General features: G+C 41.5%; 1 protein-coding gene across 1 annotated transcript in view; it reads left to right on the top strand.

Annotated features, from left to right (window-relative positions):
* The window catches only part of VIPR2 (vasoactive intestinal peptide receptor 2), a 118,298-nt gene that overhangs the window by 91,078 nt on the left and 11,802 nt on the right, over positions 1–15,418 (top strand). The window contains exon 6 of the mRNA XM_034951833.3: positions 12,185–12,326. Within this exon, the coding sequence (XP_034807724.1) occupies positions 12,185–12,326 (142 nt within the window). The remainder of the gene's footprint in view (positions 1–12,184; positions 12,327–15,418) is intronic.

The following is a 15,418-nucleotide window of genomic DNA, read 5'->3' as shown; positions in this document are numbered from 1 at the left end:
CACCCTGTGTCCACCCCATCTCCCTCCTGACACCAGGGACCCTGCAGCCACCCTGTGTCTACCCCACCTCTCTCCTGAAAAGCAGTGTTATTCAGAGTTCTGGCGCAAGAGACAACTTTTCTCTTTTTGAAAACATTACCTCGGAATCATGCAAAAGGAACTCCTGGTCTCTGGGTTCTTTCACTCAGCATTTTGCAAGGAGGTTCATCCATGTTGCATGTAGTTACCATGTTTTATTTTCTTGCTGTGTAGTATTCCACTCAAAAAACTATGATGTATTTATCCAATCAACTGTTCATGGACATATGGGTTACTCAGTTTGAGACATAACAAATAATGCTGCTGTTATATTCTTAGTCATCATCTCATGCACAGATGCACATGTTACTTTAGGTATGTGTGTATATGTATACACATTTATATTCACATTTGTGTTTATCTTATATTTACTGGTCATAGGCTATACATAGAGTTAGTCTTCCTAAATACTGCCAGTAGATATGCTAATACCCTGATGGGATCATCATACCACATAGATATATATCAAAGCATCAAAGTATACCCCACAAATATGTACAGTTACCATGTGTCCATTAAAAATAAATTTATAAAAAAATGAATGCTGCCAAGTAATTTCCAAAGTGGTTACCAGTGTACACACCCACTAGCAGGGCAGGAGGCTTCCATTCGCACCACACCCTTGCCTCCATTCGGTATTGTCCATTTTTAAGCCTTCAGCCATTCTTGTGCGTCTGTAATAACATAGAACGGTGTTTTAATTTACATTTCCCTGATTTCCCTGGTGGAAAATGAGTTCATACATTTTAAAATCTTCCTTTTTTTGAAGTGCCATTTCAAAATGAGTTTGCTCATTTTTCTATTTGGTCTCTCCCTCTATTTAAGTCAATGTTTAGGAGTCTTGGAGCCTTTCATTACATACGAGTATTACGGATTTTGTCTCCAGCTCTGTGACTGAGTTTAAGCTCTCTTCATGGTCTTTGGATAAACAGAAGCTCTTAACTTTAATGAAGCTTATTTGCCATTTGTTTCTTTATGTCATTGTTTCTTGAGTCCTCTTAAGAAATCTTTGCCATATTCTTTTTTTATCATCTAGAGATGTTATTATTTTAACTTTTCATGTTTCTATCCATAATCCACCTGTGAGTTATTTCTGCTGTGGTGTGAAGCAGGGTAAAGTTTCTTTAGGGCTTTCAGTGTGTGTATCCCGTTGTCCGGGAGCGGGTACAGGAAGGAGCTTCTATGGCCTGCGATGCTTCTCTTCACAGAGCAGGCGGTGGCATGTGTGGGGGCCTCGAGTCCCGGTTCTGCTCCTTTGGCCTTCTGCCACTGCACTGTTTCTGTTTATTATAATTACCCTGTCTTTATTCCTAGGAGTCCAAGTCCATCAACCCTTTTTTATTTTTTAATTAGGAAGAGCTTGGCCATTTGTACTTATATGTGAATTTTAAAAATCAACTCTTAAACTTTTAATGTCAATTGCCATTTTAAAAAATCAGGCTGGTTGCATTGGCTCACGCCTGTGATCCCAGCACTTTGGGAGGCCAAGACAGAATGATTGCTTGTGCTCAGGAGTTCAAGACAAGCCAGGGCAACATAGGGAGACCCCATCTCTACAGTCTCTACAACAAAATTTAAAATTAGCTGGCCGTGGTGGTACATGCCTGCAGTCCCAGCTACTTAAGGGGCTGGGGTGGAAGAATCACTTGAGCCCAGGTTGAGTGCAGTGAGCTGTGATCACACCACTGCACTCCAGCCTGGGCAACAGAGCAAGACTATTTCTCTCAAAAAAACAAAAAAAAACAGGAAAATTCTATTGCAATTTCATTTGGTATTGCATTGTATCTATAGATCAGCTTGGATAGACAGGACATCATTCTAATTATGAATCATCCAACCTGTGATCATAGTAGATCCTTCCATTTGTTTTGGTTTTCTTTAATTTCTCAGTGTTTTATGATTTTCTGAGTGGAAGTCTTACACATAATTTAATAGTCATTCCTAGATATTTGTTTATGGTATTATAAATATTTTGTTAAATTCCATTTCTAATTGTTTCTTGAAAAAATTTATTTTAGTATATTAATCTTGCTTCAAAGGCCAGGTACAGTAGCTCATGCCTATAATCCCAGCACTTTGGGTCAAGGCAGGAGGATTGCTTGAGCCCAGGAGTTTGAGACCAGCCTGGGCGACAGAGTGAGACACCCTGTCTTAGAAGGAAAAAGAAAAAAAAAAAAAAACCTCTTGCTTCAGCAACCTCACTAAATCCATTTATGGATTCTTTATTCCATAAATTCACTTGGATTTTTCTATGTGTAATTCATGCTGTTTGTGAAGTACAATGTTGAATAGAAGTGGTGATAGCAAACAACATTTTCTTATTTCTGAACTCAGAGTGAAAGCTTTCCATACTTCACTATAAGCATGATGTTTGCTGTAGATATTTTGAAGATACCTTTTACCAAATTAAGTTTCTCTCAATTCCCAGTTTTCTGAGACTTTTTAGTCATGAATGGCTTTTGAATTTTATCATGATTTTTATGTACATACATATGGTTTTTAACATTTGTTCATTTAATTTGAAATATTATATGGATAGATTTTCTAATGTTAAATCCACCTTTCATTCCTAAATTAACCCTACGTGGTTTTGATATATTATGTTTTTAATATATAGCTGAACTCAGCTTGATAATATTTTGTTGAGTATTTTTCATCTACATTCATGAAATTGATCTATCGTTTTCCTTTCCCATGAGTCAATCTGGTAAGGTTTGGTGTTGGCCCATAAAGTGAAGAGGAAAGTGTTTTCTCTTTTCTATTTTTTGGAGTAGTTTAGGTTAGATAAGATGTTATATCTTCTTTAAATGTTTGGAAGAAGTCACCAGAAGAGCCAACAGGGCAGAGAGTTTTTTTTGTGAGCAGGTTTTATTTGGCTGTCCAAAATTTCTAAACCAGATATAGGACTATTCAGACTCTCGGTTTCTTTGTATGTTAGTTCTGCTAAGTTGTACTTTTCAAGGAATCTGTCCATTTCATCAATATTTTCAATGTTCTGTTACATTTTTAATGTATTTAAGATCTATACAGATCTCTGCTCCTTCAGTCCTGGTATTGTCAATTTGTGTTTTCTTTCTTTGTATCTTGATAAGTCCTACTGAATAAAGTGTTATCAATTTTATCAGTGTTTTCCAAGAACCAACTTTCAGTCTGAAGTTTGTTGAGACTTGCTTTATGATCTGGCATGCCATCTGTTTTGGTAAAAGTTTCATTTTCATTTGAAAATAATGTAAATTATGCAGTTCTTGGTTATGTGCTACATAGGTCATTCACATCATTTTTCAATGTTATTTAATTATTCCAAATCTTTACTGATTGTTTTAACTGCTTTTTCTACCAGAACTGAAAGACTTACATTTTTCTACCAGTACTGAAAGACATGTATTAAAATCTCCAACTATAATTGTGGGCTTGTCTATTTGTCCTTTTAATTCTTTCACTGTTTACCATCTATATTTTAAGGCTATGTCATTAGGAGTATATCAGTTTAAACTGCCAATGTGTAGTAATGTCCCCTACCTTAAAAATCTGCTTTGTCTGATATTTAAGATAATTTTATTAGCTTTATTTTGTATTTTCAAGGTATACAGTTTTCTGTGCTTATTTTCTACTTCCCTGTGTTTTATATTAAATGTAGATATTTTATAAGCTCCATTTAATTGGAATTTGCTTTTTGTCTACAATCTTTATTTTTAAATGCAGCATTTTCATACGCACAGTCTGCTTATGACAACTGTGAGTTCTAATCTACCTTTCATTTCTTTGCTTTCTAATTGTCTCAACTGTTCTTTGTTGGTTTTGCACATATTCTTGTTTCTTTTGAATTGATCAAATATTTTTATTCTTCTGGTTTTCTCCTCTTTTGGATTGTTATTATTCTTCTAGTTGTCACCCCAGATTCACAATAGGCATCCTTTTCTCATGAGTTAACCTCCAGTAACTACTTTTACAACTTTCCAGTCAATTCAAGAGTTTCGCAACATTTTAGCTCCATTTTACCTCTCATGTGTTTTGTGTTTTTGTCATGCATTTTAATTCCATATATAAATACTATTGTTGTTGTGTTAAAGGTCGCATTTACTTAGCGTTCTCTCAACATTTCTTTCTGGTGCTCTTCATTCTCCTGTATTTCATGTTTCCATCTGGGATCATTTTCCTACTGCAGGAAGATTTCCCTGTAGTGTTTCTCTCAGCACAGTCCCACCAGCAGTGAATTCTTACAAGTTTTGGTTGCTTGAAATCATTTTAATTTTGCCTTCATTTTTGAGGCTATTTTGGAGAGGATTGAATTCGGTTGGCAGTTATTTTCTGTCACCACATTAAAGATGTACGTCGTGACCTCTTCTGAAAAGTCAGCTGCCAGTGCACCATTGTTCCTTTGAGGCAGTGTGTCTTTTGTTCTCTGAAAGCTTTGAAGACTTTTTTCAGTTTTTAGCAGTTACACTCTCATAGGACTTAAGGTGGTTTTCTTCACATTTCTCCTTCTTGGGGTTTGTAGAGTTTCTTTAATCTGTTACTGTCTTTTGTCAGTTTCAAAAAACTTTGTGGCTAGCATCTCTTCAAATACTGCTCCTTCCTAATTCTCTTCTCCTCCTAAAACTCCATTTCCCATGTATTATATTACTATTTTTTCCTATATTTTTCATATTTTTGGTTTCTACTTTAATCTAGACATACTACTGATCCAATTCATGGTACTCGCATCTGCTGTGTTAAATTAATGTTAGTCCCCTCTATTTAACTCTTAATTTCAAGGTTTTTTAAGTTTTAAATTTTCTATTTGATGGTCTTAATTTTATTATCTAATAAAATTCTCCATTTCTTTATCTGTTTTCTTAAATATATTAATTTTATAGTCCATGTCTTAAAACACTAGCATCTGAATCGCTACTGTCTGGGTTTTTTTGTTTTTTTTGTTTTTTTTTGGTTTTTTGTGTTTTTTTGAGATGGAGTATGTTTCTGTCACCCAGGCTGGAGTGCAGTGGCATGATCTCCGCTTACTGCAACCTCTGCCTCCTGGGTTCAAGCGATCCTCCTGCCTCAGTCTCTCAAGTAGCTGGGATTACAGGCGTGCACCACCATGCCCAGCTAATTTTTGTATTTTTAGTGGAGACGGGGTTTCACCACGTTGGCCAGGCTGGTCTCAAGCTCCTGATCTCAAGTGATCCACCCACCTCGGCCTCCCAAAGTGCTAGGATTACACGCGTGAGCCACCGTGCCTGGCCAGTGTTTTTTCTTTTTAACTTGGCTTTTGATTACTTGGTCCTGTTTCTGGCTTACCTAGTAATTGTTACTGAAATTACAAATACTTAAATTGCAGAGGCTTCAGATGATTATCTTGCTGCAGAGGATTTGAATTTTTCATGGTAACAAGGGCAGACCAGCCTGGGCCGTCAGGGCCATGTGGGTTTCAGGCTGCATTTCAGGTTTCAAGCAGCCAGGTGCTCTCTGGTTTGTTGTTACTCTGGGCCACAGCTATTTGGGACTCCCCCATGAAGGCCTGGGAACCCTGCCACCCTCAGGCCCTGAATCCTGGTGCTTGCCACCCGGCACCCATGAAGCTGCAGGCATTTCCCCCAAGTACTCGCCCTTGGCCACTGCTTTCTGGTTTATTTCTCAGCCTCTCACCCAACACACAGCCATCTCAGAGACCAAAAGGATTTGGATGCAGCCTCTATTTCCTTTCCTGCAGAGTCGTTGCTCCCCGAGGGTCACCCAACAGCCCTTATCTCCCGTTTCTGCTGTGGCGAGTGAGGCTGCCCTCGCTCTGGCCCTGGCTCTGGGCTTGTCCTTTCTGAACACCCTCTGTGCCCGGAGAGCTAAAGCAGCAGATACCCACGGAGGCCCTGGAGGGCCCAGGCGCTCCCCACAGTGCCCTTGCCTTCTCCCCAGAGTCCAGGCCTTTGGTCCCCACAGCTGCGGCTGCTCCCCAAGCCCTTGGGCTGCTTTTTAGGGTCACCCTGATCCTTTCCTGAGGTATCCTCCTTCACAGCCACAAGTGGAGGTCCTCTTTAGGGTGTGTTCCAATTAAGTCTTCTCTGAAGCAGAATTTAAGTGTTCTAAGAGAGTTATAAACAAAATGTTCTGAATACTTTTTAGAAAAGCAAGATGTCACATAAAGTTAAGCCCCAAGAAAGGTTCATGTTGACATTTGATGAGGGTCTTGCTGGAAGAAGAGAATTCCAAGAGAGAAAGTTTTATGGGAGTGCGTGCTTGGCAGAGGAGCAGGGACGCTCAGAGTCCACGGAGGGTGCAGTAATGGGGGTGGCATGTTGATAGAAAAAATAAAAATAAGGTTCAAGAAACTGAAGGCTAAGAATGAGGAATCTTTTGAGTGGGAGAGAAGGGTCCTCCGTGCCTTGAACAAGTGGACCCAGCAGAGGTTTGTGGAAGAACTAGAGAAAGCCCCTGGAGCTGTGCAGAACATCAGGAAGGGCTGAGCTGAGTGCACGCTGGCTATGGAGGAGTTTGACAGGTGCCAGCCCAAAGAGAGAGCTGAAAAAGCACAATCCGATAGCTGTTGAGATCAGCAGTGTCCAACAGAAACATAAGGCAAGCCGCTAGCATAGTTGTAAGCGTTCTAGTAGCCTCATTTTAACATTTTCTTTTAAAAATAAAAAGAAACCAGTGAAATTAATAATACATTAAAGTTGTCAGATCCAAAATACTACTTCAATATGTAATCAATATAAAAATATTAATGAGCTATTTACATTCTTGTGTTCAGAGTAAGTCTTCAAAATCCAGTTTGTAGTTCACACAGTGTAGTTCAATTTGGTCACTGATTTGTATTGGAAATACTTGATCTGCCTTTAGAGTTTTTAAAATTTACAGTTGAAAAAGTTGTTCAAACATACCTAGCTGTCCAAACATACATAAAAGCTCTCCAGCAAGTCACTCTGGTACCAGGAGTCATTTCCCTTTACTATTCATATCCACATTAACAAAACTAGGTCACCATTTTTAGAAAGAGTTGATCTAACTTTGAAGCAAAAGCACCTTTGTTTGCAAATTATGTCTTCTCAAGTTAAATAAGCTTACCCTTGTATCAGCTCAGTATAACTAATGTCACATTACAAGGGGCAATGCATAAACTGGCAAACAACTCTAAATCCATTGATTAGAAAAAGTGTTTCTCAAATTTATATGGTATTTTTCTGCCAGTTTAAATGGTTCTCTTGATTGTAATTAAAATATTCTGCATATTTATTCATGTTAGAAAAATATTAAATCATTAGTTATGATTTATATTATGGGAAGTTTTTATTTCCACATAATTTTTCATACCTAGCTATGTCACAAATAAGCTCTCCTTTCTTCAAGGTTCCAAAACCAACAGGATAGCACTGAGAAAACATAAATTATATTGTCATTTTGCTTTTGATAATTGAATATTTGGAAAGCACTTACTGTTTGAGAAAAATCTTGACTTGGAGTTACCAATACAGTGAATATTGTAAAATTTTTCCATGACTCACCCAAGCATTTGCAAAGAACACTAGATCATTAAGTTCATTGTCTTGTTTCTTTCAGTTGTGTAAACGCTCAGCGATTCAAAGCATTTGCACATAAATACTGAAAGATTTTAACAACTACATTCTTGATGGTTTTTCTAGAGTCTACTTCATAAAATGGAACATAAATACTTTCAATAGTATTATACAGTGGAAAGAAGCAATAATGGAAATATCTGTCCCTTGTTTTAAATTCCAAATGAATTGCAATAAATTCAGAGTTTTGACCTGCCGTAGCTGGAGCAGTGTCTTTCATAATAGAAATTAGTTTTTTCATATATAACCGAATTCTTTGACAAATGGAAACTATGAAAAAATATTTACACCATAATTTCTAATTTTATAAACAATTGACATTTGTTTATAAATTTGGAATTCTTCTGTAATTAAAGAATTCAAAATATTAATTGTCCAGTGAGTTTCTCTTAACCACACAACTCATCAAAAACCAAAGAAAAGTACTTGCAACTTTTCAAGTTTTAAATTAAAGGATCCTTTGTAGTTTTTTTGTTTGTTTGTTTGTTTGAGACAAAGTTTCGCTTGTGTTGCCCAGGCTGGAGCGTAATGGCGCAATCTCGGCTCCTGGGTTCAATCTCAACCTCTGCCTCCTGGGTTCAAGCGATTCTCCTGCCTCAGCCTCCTGAGTAGCTGGGATTACAGGCACCCACCACCAAGCCCGGCTAATTTTTGTATTTTTAGTAGAGACAGGGTTTCACCTTGTTAGTCAGGCTGGTCTTGAACTCCTGACCTCAGGTGATCCACGTGCCTCGGCCTCCCAAAGTACTGAGATTACAGGCATTAGCCACCGCGCCCGGCCCAGGATCTTTTATAATGTTAGAAAGGGCTTTTACTCTGTGGGCAATAGTTTGGCTTAAATGAAAATTTTCACTTTTTGTAAAATATTTTTCTTAGTCTGTTCTTTATATTTCTCTAACAAATAAAAATTTCTTTTAACATCCTTTTGGACAAAAATTATTTTTCTTTTTTATGCAAGAATCGAAATTGTTTCAGCTGGCCATAATTGTTTAAAAATTTGAGGGGGAGGGTGGATTTCCAAAATTTGTGGTAAAATACCCATAACACAAAATTTACCATTTGAGCCATCTTAAGGTACACAATTCCTTGGCACTAAGCACCTTCACAGTGTTGTGTAACTATCACCATTAGCTAGTTCCCGAACTTCCTATTGTCCCAAAAGGAAGCCTTCTATACATGAGGCAGTCACTCCCCATACCCTCCGGCTCCTGGAAGCTAGAATCTGCCTTCTCTATGGAATTGCCTCCACTGGATGCGTCATACAATATGTGACCTTTTGTGACTGGTGTCTTTACTTAGCATAATGTTTTCAAGTTCAATCCACGTCAGTACTTCATGCCTCTTTATGGTTGAATAGTATTTAGTTGTATGGATATGCCACATTTAGTTTATCCGTTCATCTGCTCATGGACATTTGAACTGTTTCACCATTTGCCTGTTGTGAATAGAGCTGCCGTGAACATTCATGTACACGTTTTGTTTGAATACTTGTTTCCAACTCTTTGGAGCGTATACCTACAAGTGGAATTCTGGGGCATATTGTAATTCTGTGTTGAGAAACCACCAAACTGCTTTCCACAACGACTGTACCATTTTACATTTCCACTAGCAATATATGAGGGTTCCAGTTTCTTCACACCCATCCAATACTTTTTATTTTGTTTTCTTAATTTATTATTATTATTACTATTGCCATCCTAGTGGTATGCAATGAAGTCATATTATGGTTTTATGTGCTTATTGACCATTTGTATATCTTTGGAGAAATAGTTGAGTTTTTGCCCATTTTCTAATTGGGTTTTTGTCATTGAGTTGTAAGAGTTCTTTATATATTTTAGATACTAATCCTTATCAGCTATATAATTTGCAGACATTTTCTCCCATTCTGTAGGTTTTCTTTGAACTCTCTTAGTAATGTCCTTTAATACATAAAAGTTTTTAATGTTGATGAAGTCCACTTTATCTGTTGTTTTTTTGCTGTGCTTTTGGTATCATACATAAGAACATAAGAAATCCAACAGAGCCTATTAGACTTGTGGCTGACACCACAAGTACACAGGAAATCCAAAGGTCTTTAATATTTGCTCCTATGTTTTTTCAGAAGAGTTTTATGGTTTTAGCTCTTATGTCTAGGTCATTGATTCATTCTGAGTAATTTTTAATATGCTGTGAGGTAGGGGTCCAGCTGTATTATTTTACATATGGACATCTAGTTGTCACAGCACCATTCGTTAAAAAGACTATTCTTTCCCTATTGAATGTCCTTGGCACCCTTGTCAAAAATCAAATGGCCTTAGATGTGTAGGTTTATTTCTGGACTCTCAGTTCTATACAGTTGATCTATATGCAGTGCCACACTATTTGGTAGTCTGTAGTAAGTTTGAAATTGAGATGATGAGTTCTTCAGCTTTGTTCTGTTTAAGATTGTTTTGGCTGTTCAGGATCCCTCATAATTCCACATGACTTCAGGATCATCATTTTGGCACTCCCCCATGTGTGTGCTGGTGCACTTGATGGAATTCCACAAGTCTCTTAGGCTCTTGGGCTATCTTCATTTTCCTTCATTCTTTGTTTTCTTTCTGCTCCTCAGACTGGATAATTTCATTTGACCTCTCTGCAAGTTCACAGATGATTTCTTTTGCCTGCTCAAACCTAGGCCAGGTGCTGTGGCTCACACCTGTAATCCCAGCACTTTGGGAGGCCAAGGCAGGCGGATCACATACGGTCAGAGGTTTGAGATCAGCTTAGCCAACTTTGCGAAACCCCACCCCATCTCTACTAAAAGTACAAAAATTAGCTGGGCATGGTGGCAGGTGCCTGTAATCCCAGCTATTCAGAAGGCTGAGGTAGGAGAATCACTTGAATCAGGGAGGCAGAAGTTGCAATGAGCCAAGATTGCGCCATTGCACTCCAGCCTGGGTGACAGAACAAGAATTCGTCTCCAAAAAAAAAAAAAAAAAAACCTGCTTTGACCTACCCCAGTGAATCTTTTAGTTCAATTGTGCATTTCAGCTCCAAAATTTCTACATGGTTACTTTTTCTAATTTCTGTCTCTTTTATCAATATTGTCTATGTGTTGAGACATTGTTCTCCTGGTTTCCTTTATTTGTCTATGGTTTTTTGTTTTAGGTTTTTTGCACTCTTTAAAGATATTTAAGACACTTTATTTAAAGTTGTTGCCTATGACTTTAAGTCAGAAACTTAAGGTAAATCTATTTCATGTGATGCCTCAAGGATAATTTTTGTTGATTCATTTTCTTTTTCCTGTAAATGGGCCATATTTTCTTCTTATTATTATTATTTTTTGCTTTATATTTTTTGTTGAAACTGGGCATTTTGAATATTCTGATGTGATAACTCTGGAATCACAGTCTCCCACTTCTAGGATTTGTTGTTTCTTGCTGCAGGTTGTAGCTGTTTATTTAGGGATTTTCTAAACTGTTTTTATAAAGACTCTTGGTCTTTATTGGTCTCTGAAGACTATACTTTTAGCTCAGTCATCAGCTAGTTATTTAATAGAGATTTCCACAAACACCTGGAGTCAAAGAGAGAAAAAACTGAAAAAAAAAGAAAAAGTGCCCTCTAAAGGCCTTTGTAGGCTGGCTCTGTGTTGGGATCACTCCTTCAATGCTTAACCAGACTGTCTGCAGCTCTGCCTTAACTCTCGCTGCCTGCTTGTGCTAAGCCCAAAGAGCAGCCTGAGATAACAGCTTGTGGGATTCTCTGATTCTTTCTGCCCTGAACGTGCACCTGGATTTCTAGGTTCCCCACTTCATGTGAGAGCTTCTTGAAGCCCTTATTCTCCAAGATTCTCACTCCACAGCTTTTCCTCTCAGGCTATCAGAAGACCTGATGGTTGCTTCCACTGCCAAGTATTTCCTGAGGTGGCAGGAGCTTATTCATTCAGCTTCCAGCATGTCGGCAAAACCACTTCTCAGCCTGCGGAATCTTAGTCTTTTGCCCAGAACCCACAGAAAGGTCAAAACAAACACAACTCCTTGGGTTTATGAAATTTCTCCAGGACCAAGTACCCACAATAGGAACATGAGCTTCGGTCTTCAAAATGACCACCATGTTGGGGTGGGGTGGAAAAAAGGTGAGCTAAATACAGCGTGCTCTCTGCCTATTCAGGGCCTTTCCCCCGGCTAAGGGTTCACTTGGTTGCCATAAGCCTTTGAGTATCTTTGTTGTTGTTGTTGTTGTTTCTTGAATGGTCCCTATGCCACCATTTTCACTGACCTCCTTTGTTGGGATTTTAACAGTTTTTTAATTGTTGATAGGAAACTTTTTATCAAATTCAATATGTATTTGCTAAAAACGTTTCTTCATCTCATCCACTTTATTATCTCAAAAAAATTCTTAACAGAGCTTTTTCATTTTTCTCTGCCACAGCAAATTGCAGTTGACATTCATGGTGAAATCTGCTTCATGCCCTCAACTCTTTTATTTTTCTGTGCTTCTCTGATCATAGTATGAGTTTCTCATCTCTGTCTGGTTCTCTCTCCCTCCCTCCCCTTCTGCCTCCAATTCCTCTCTCTCCCACTCCCCCACCTCAGGAAGCTGCACTGCACCAGGAATTACATCCACCTGAACCTGTTCCTGTCCTTCATCCTGAGAGCCATCTCAGTGCTGGTCAAGGACGACGTTCTCTACTCCAGCTCGGGCACGTTGCACTGCCCTGACCAGCCATCCTCCTGGGTAAGGCTGTCCCCACCACAGGGTCCCACTGTCTTGTCCCTTTATCTCTGTTCCCCCTTCTCACGATGAGGACGTCTCTCTGCTGGTGCAGGATCCCTGTCAGGGCACAGGGTCATGGCTGAGAAACAGAGAGCCTGGCAGAGAGGCTGGGGCCAGAGCAGGCCCAGTTGGCAGCTGAGACATGGGGGTGGCACTGAGGCAGGGAGGGTGGGGGTCCCAGGCACCATCAGGGCTGGGAAGTGAAAGGGCCCTGAGCCCTGACCCCCATGGAGCTAGACTGAGGAAAGGCACACCCTTCCTCACACACATCTGGGTTGAGAAATCTTGGCACAGATGAACACACACAACTCTGTTGCTTTCTATCTGAATCTCCTAGATTCTGAGCAGTAAAGGCTTCCTTCCAGATTGCTGGAAGAACTTGATCTTGTGCCATGGGTAAATTCCTTGCAAAGCCTGATTGTGAACTCAGTTGCATGTCTATGAATATCTGCGTCCAACTCTTTGATTTCAGGATAATCTTAATTATTAGTTCCTACAAATGCAGTACAGAGTGTTTGACTCCACCCACGCCCTTCTCCCTCAGCTGTATTTGTGGTAGTTATTGGTGGTTATATAGTACCTAATCAAGTCAGTTTAACATAGCAGGTGCTGTTGAGCACCTCCTACATGCAGGCCGTTCTACCAAGCACATCCCTGCTGGCCCAGAGCACTCCACATGCTCGGCATCTTTGGGAAGGATTCGCGCCCCTGGTACCTCACTCTCGACCGGAGACCCTCGCTACCAAGTTTCTTCTTAAGGAGCCAGGAGCTCCAGACTCTCCTCCCGCATTCCACGCAGATAGGTCCCTCTGCTGGCACAGTTGCTCAGTCTAAACAGATTTGAATTAACTTAGTTTCAAGACAGTAAAGCCGTTTATAACCACACAGACGTCAGCTTTTTCATAGCCCATCATCGTCTTCATGCAGGAAATGTGCCTCTGGGGATAAGCTGGCGCGTGATGCCTGTGAATCAGATTTGCTGTGATAACAAAATTAAAAACAAGATTTTTCACCTGGCAAGCCCCTTTCCCCAGGTGGAGTTGGGCCCCTGGAGTTCCTGTCCTAGTAATAGGGTCTCCCCACATGTGTAACAGTGGTCAACGCCCATAAGAAGTGTGAGGATGGTGTCAGATTCTCTCTCACCGAGATGGTTTCAGGCTTCACTCTGCAGATCCCCTGCCCTTAGCTCTTCATGAAGAAAGCAGTCACCCTCGACAGACACTTGACAGACCCTCAGAGGACCACTCAGACCCATGGCAGACCCTCAACGGACCCATGACGTCAAAAGCAGTGACCCATGACAGACCCTCAGGACCCATTACAGACCCTCAGGACCCATGACGGACCCTCAACGGACCTGTGATGTAGAAAGCAGTGACCCATGACAGACCCTCAGGACCCACGATGGACCCTCAGGACCCATGACAGACCCTCAGGACCCTGACGGACCCTCAATGGACCTGTGATGTAGAAAGCAGTGGCCCATGACAGACCCTCGGGACCCGCGACATAGAAAGCAGTGACCCACAACAGACCCTTGACAGACCGTTAGGACCCTCGACAGACCCTCAGGACCCTCGACAGACCCTCAGTGGACCCCAGCGGACCCTGGAGGACCTGCAACATGGAAAGTGGTGGCCCTCGGGACTGGGTGCTGGCCTGGAGCAGCAGCTCTCTACTCTCCCCTATTGCTTCAACCCGAGAGGAGTACCCAGAACCTCCGAGGCAGAGTGGATCTGAGCCAGCATGGCTGCCCCACCGGGAGGGCCTGGCCTCCCACACACTGCACAGAGTGTCCTGTAAATGCCGGGCTGTTTCTGTGGACACTGGGTGAACACTCGTTCGCCTTCAGAAGAGCAGTTGCCCCATTTCACAGACGAGGAAAGTGGGCTGAGGGGAACCCAGCAACTGGCCCGGAGTCTCGGGATCCAAAGCCCAGGTGCATGTGGGGCCCCACGATGCCCAGCAGCACAGAGCCTGTGCCCCGAGTCAAGCTCTGTGAGGACAGAGGGAGTCGGCTTTGCCCCTTGTGCCAGATGCCCCGTGACTCTAGTACCAGCAAGGAGAAAGCAGAGGCAAAGGGAAAAGCATGTGACAGACAGAGGAGAGAGGGGACAGAGGACAGGAGGGAGGGGAGATGCCTGAGGCCAGAGAGGAGCCAAGCTGGGTCTTCCCTCTCACTGTCCTCTAAAGAACGCTCAGGCTTTGAATAAACAAGTCAGCCAGAAATAGTCAGACCTCAGTATAAGAAACAGGAAAAATATCTTTCCTTCCAGTTGAATTTTTTTGTATATTTTTTGTTCCCAGCTGACTTCATCAAACCAAGGTTATTCTCCCAGGCAGAACACCTGGGGCAGCACCCCCAAAATAGGTGCAGGGTCTTTTTCTCATGATATTAGGATCAGCCAAGAAGATGAACAGTTCTCTTCTTGGCCCCTTCCATGCAGCCTAGACAGAGACACAGTTTTCTCTGGGGCCCTGGGCTGTCCCGGGACATGGAACAAACCTGCCCTTTATTCTCACCATCGGCCACAGCAGGTTCCCCCGCGGGGTCTGTGGGACTCCCAGAAGCACACCCCCAAGCTTACTAAGCTGAGTCCTGCCTGCCTCACGTGCACATGTGTGCATACTCACGTGCTCACACAGAGGCTCCCCGACAAGGCCACGGGGCTGAGCTGCTGACTGGGCACCGGGCCTTGGTGGGTCTCCTGGCCGGGGGTCCTCACATCAACCCTGTAGGTGGCAACTGGCCCTGGAGGACCCCCTGTGGCCCGCTGGGCCCCTCCTATGGTGCTCTGGAGCCTGTGTAATGAGGTTTGAAGGTCACACTGTAGAAAATGAAGTCAGTAGAGGCCTTGTCATTCCCCAGACCTCCCTTCCTCAGTGTGCTTGTTTGGTGAATGGGCACATGGGAAAAATGCAGAGATGTTTTTGTTACCATTTAAGAGGAAAATGGAATCGTCTTCAGCACACTCTTTCTGCGTCCTCTTTGCTCCTTCAGCAGAAATGTGCCAGGGCCCCACCAGGTCAGCGCCTGCTTTCAGGCGGCACAC

Source organism: Pan paniscus, chromosome 6 (genome assembly GCF_029289425.2).
Source record: "Pan paniscus chromosome 6, NHGRI_mPanPan1-v2.0_pri, whole genome shotgun sequence".
Classification (NCBI taxonomy): domain Eukaryota; kingdom Metazoa; phylum Chordata; class Mammalia; order Primates; family Hominidae; genus Pan; species Pan paniscus.
This window is presented reverse-complemented; position numbering and strand designations above follow the sequence as displayed.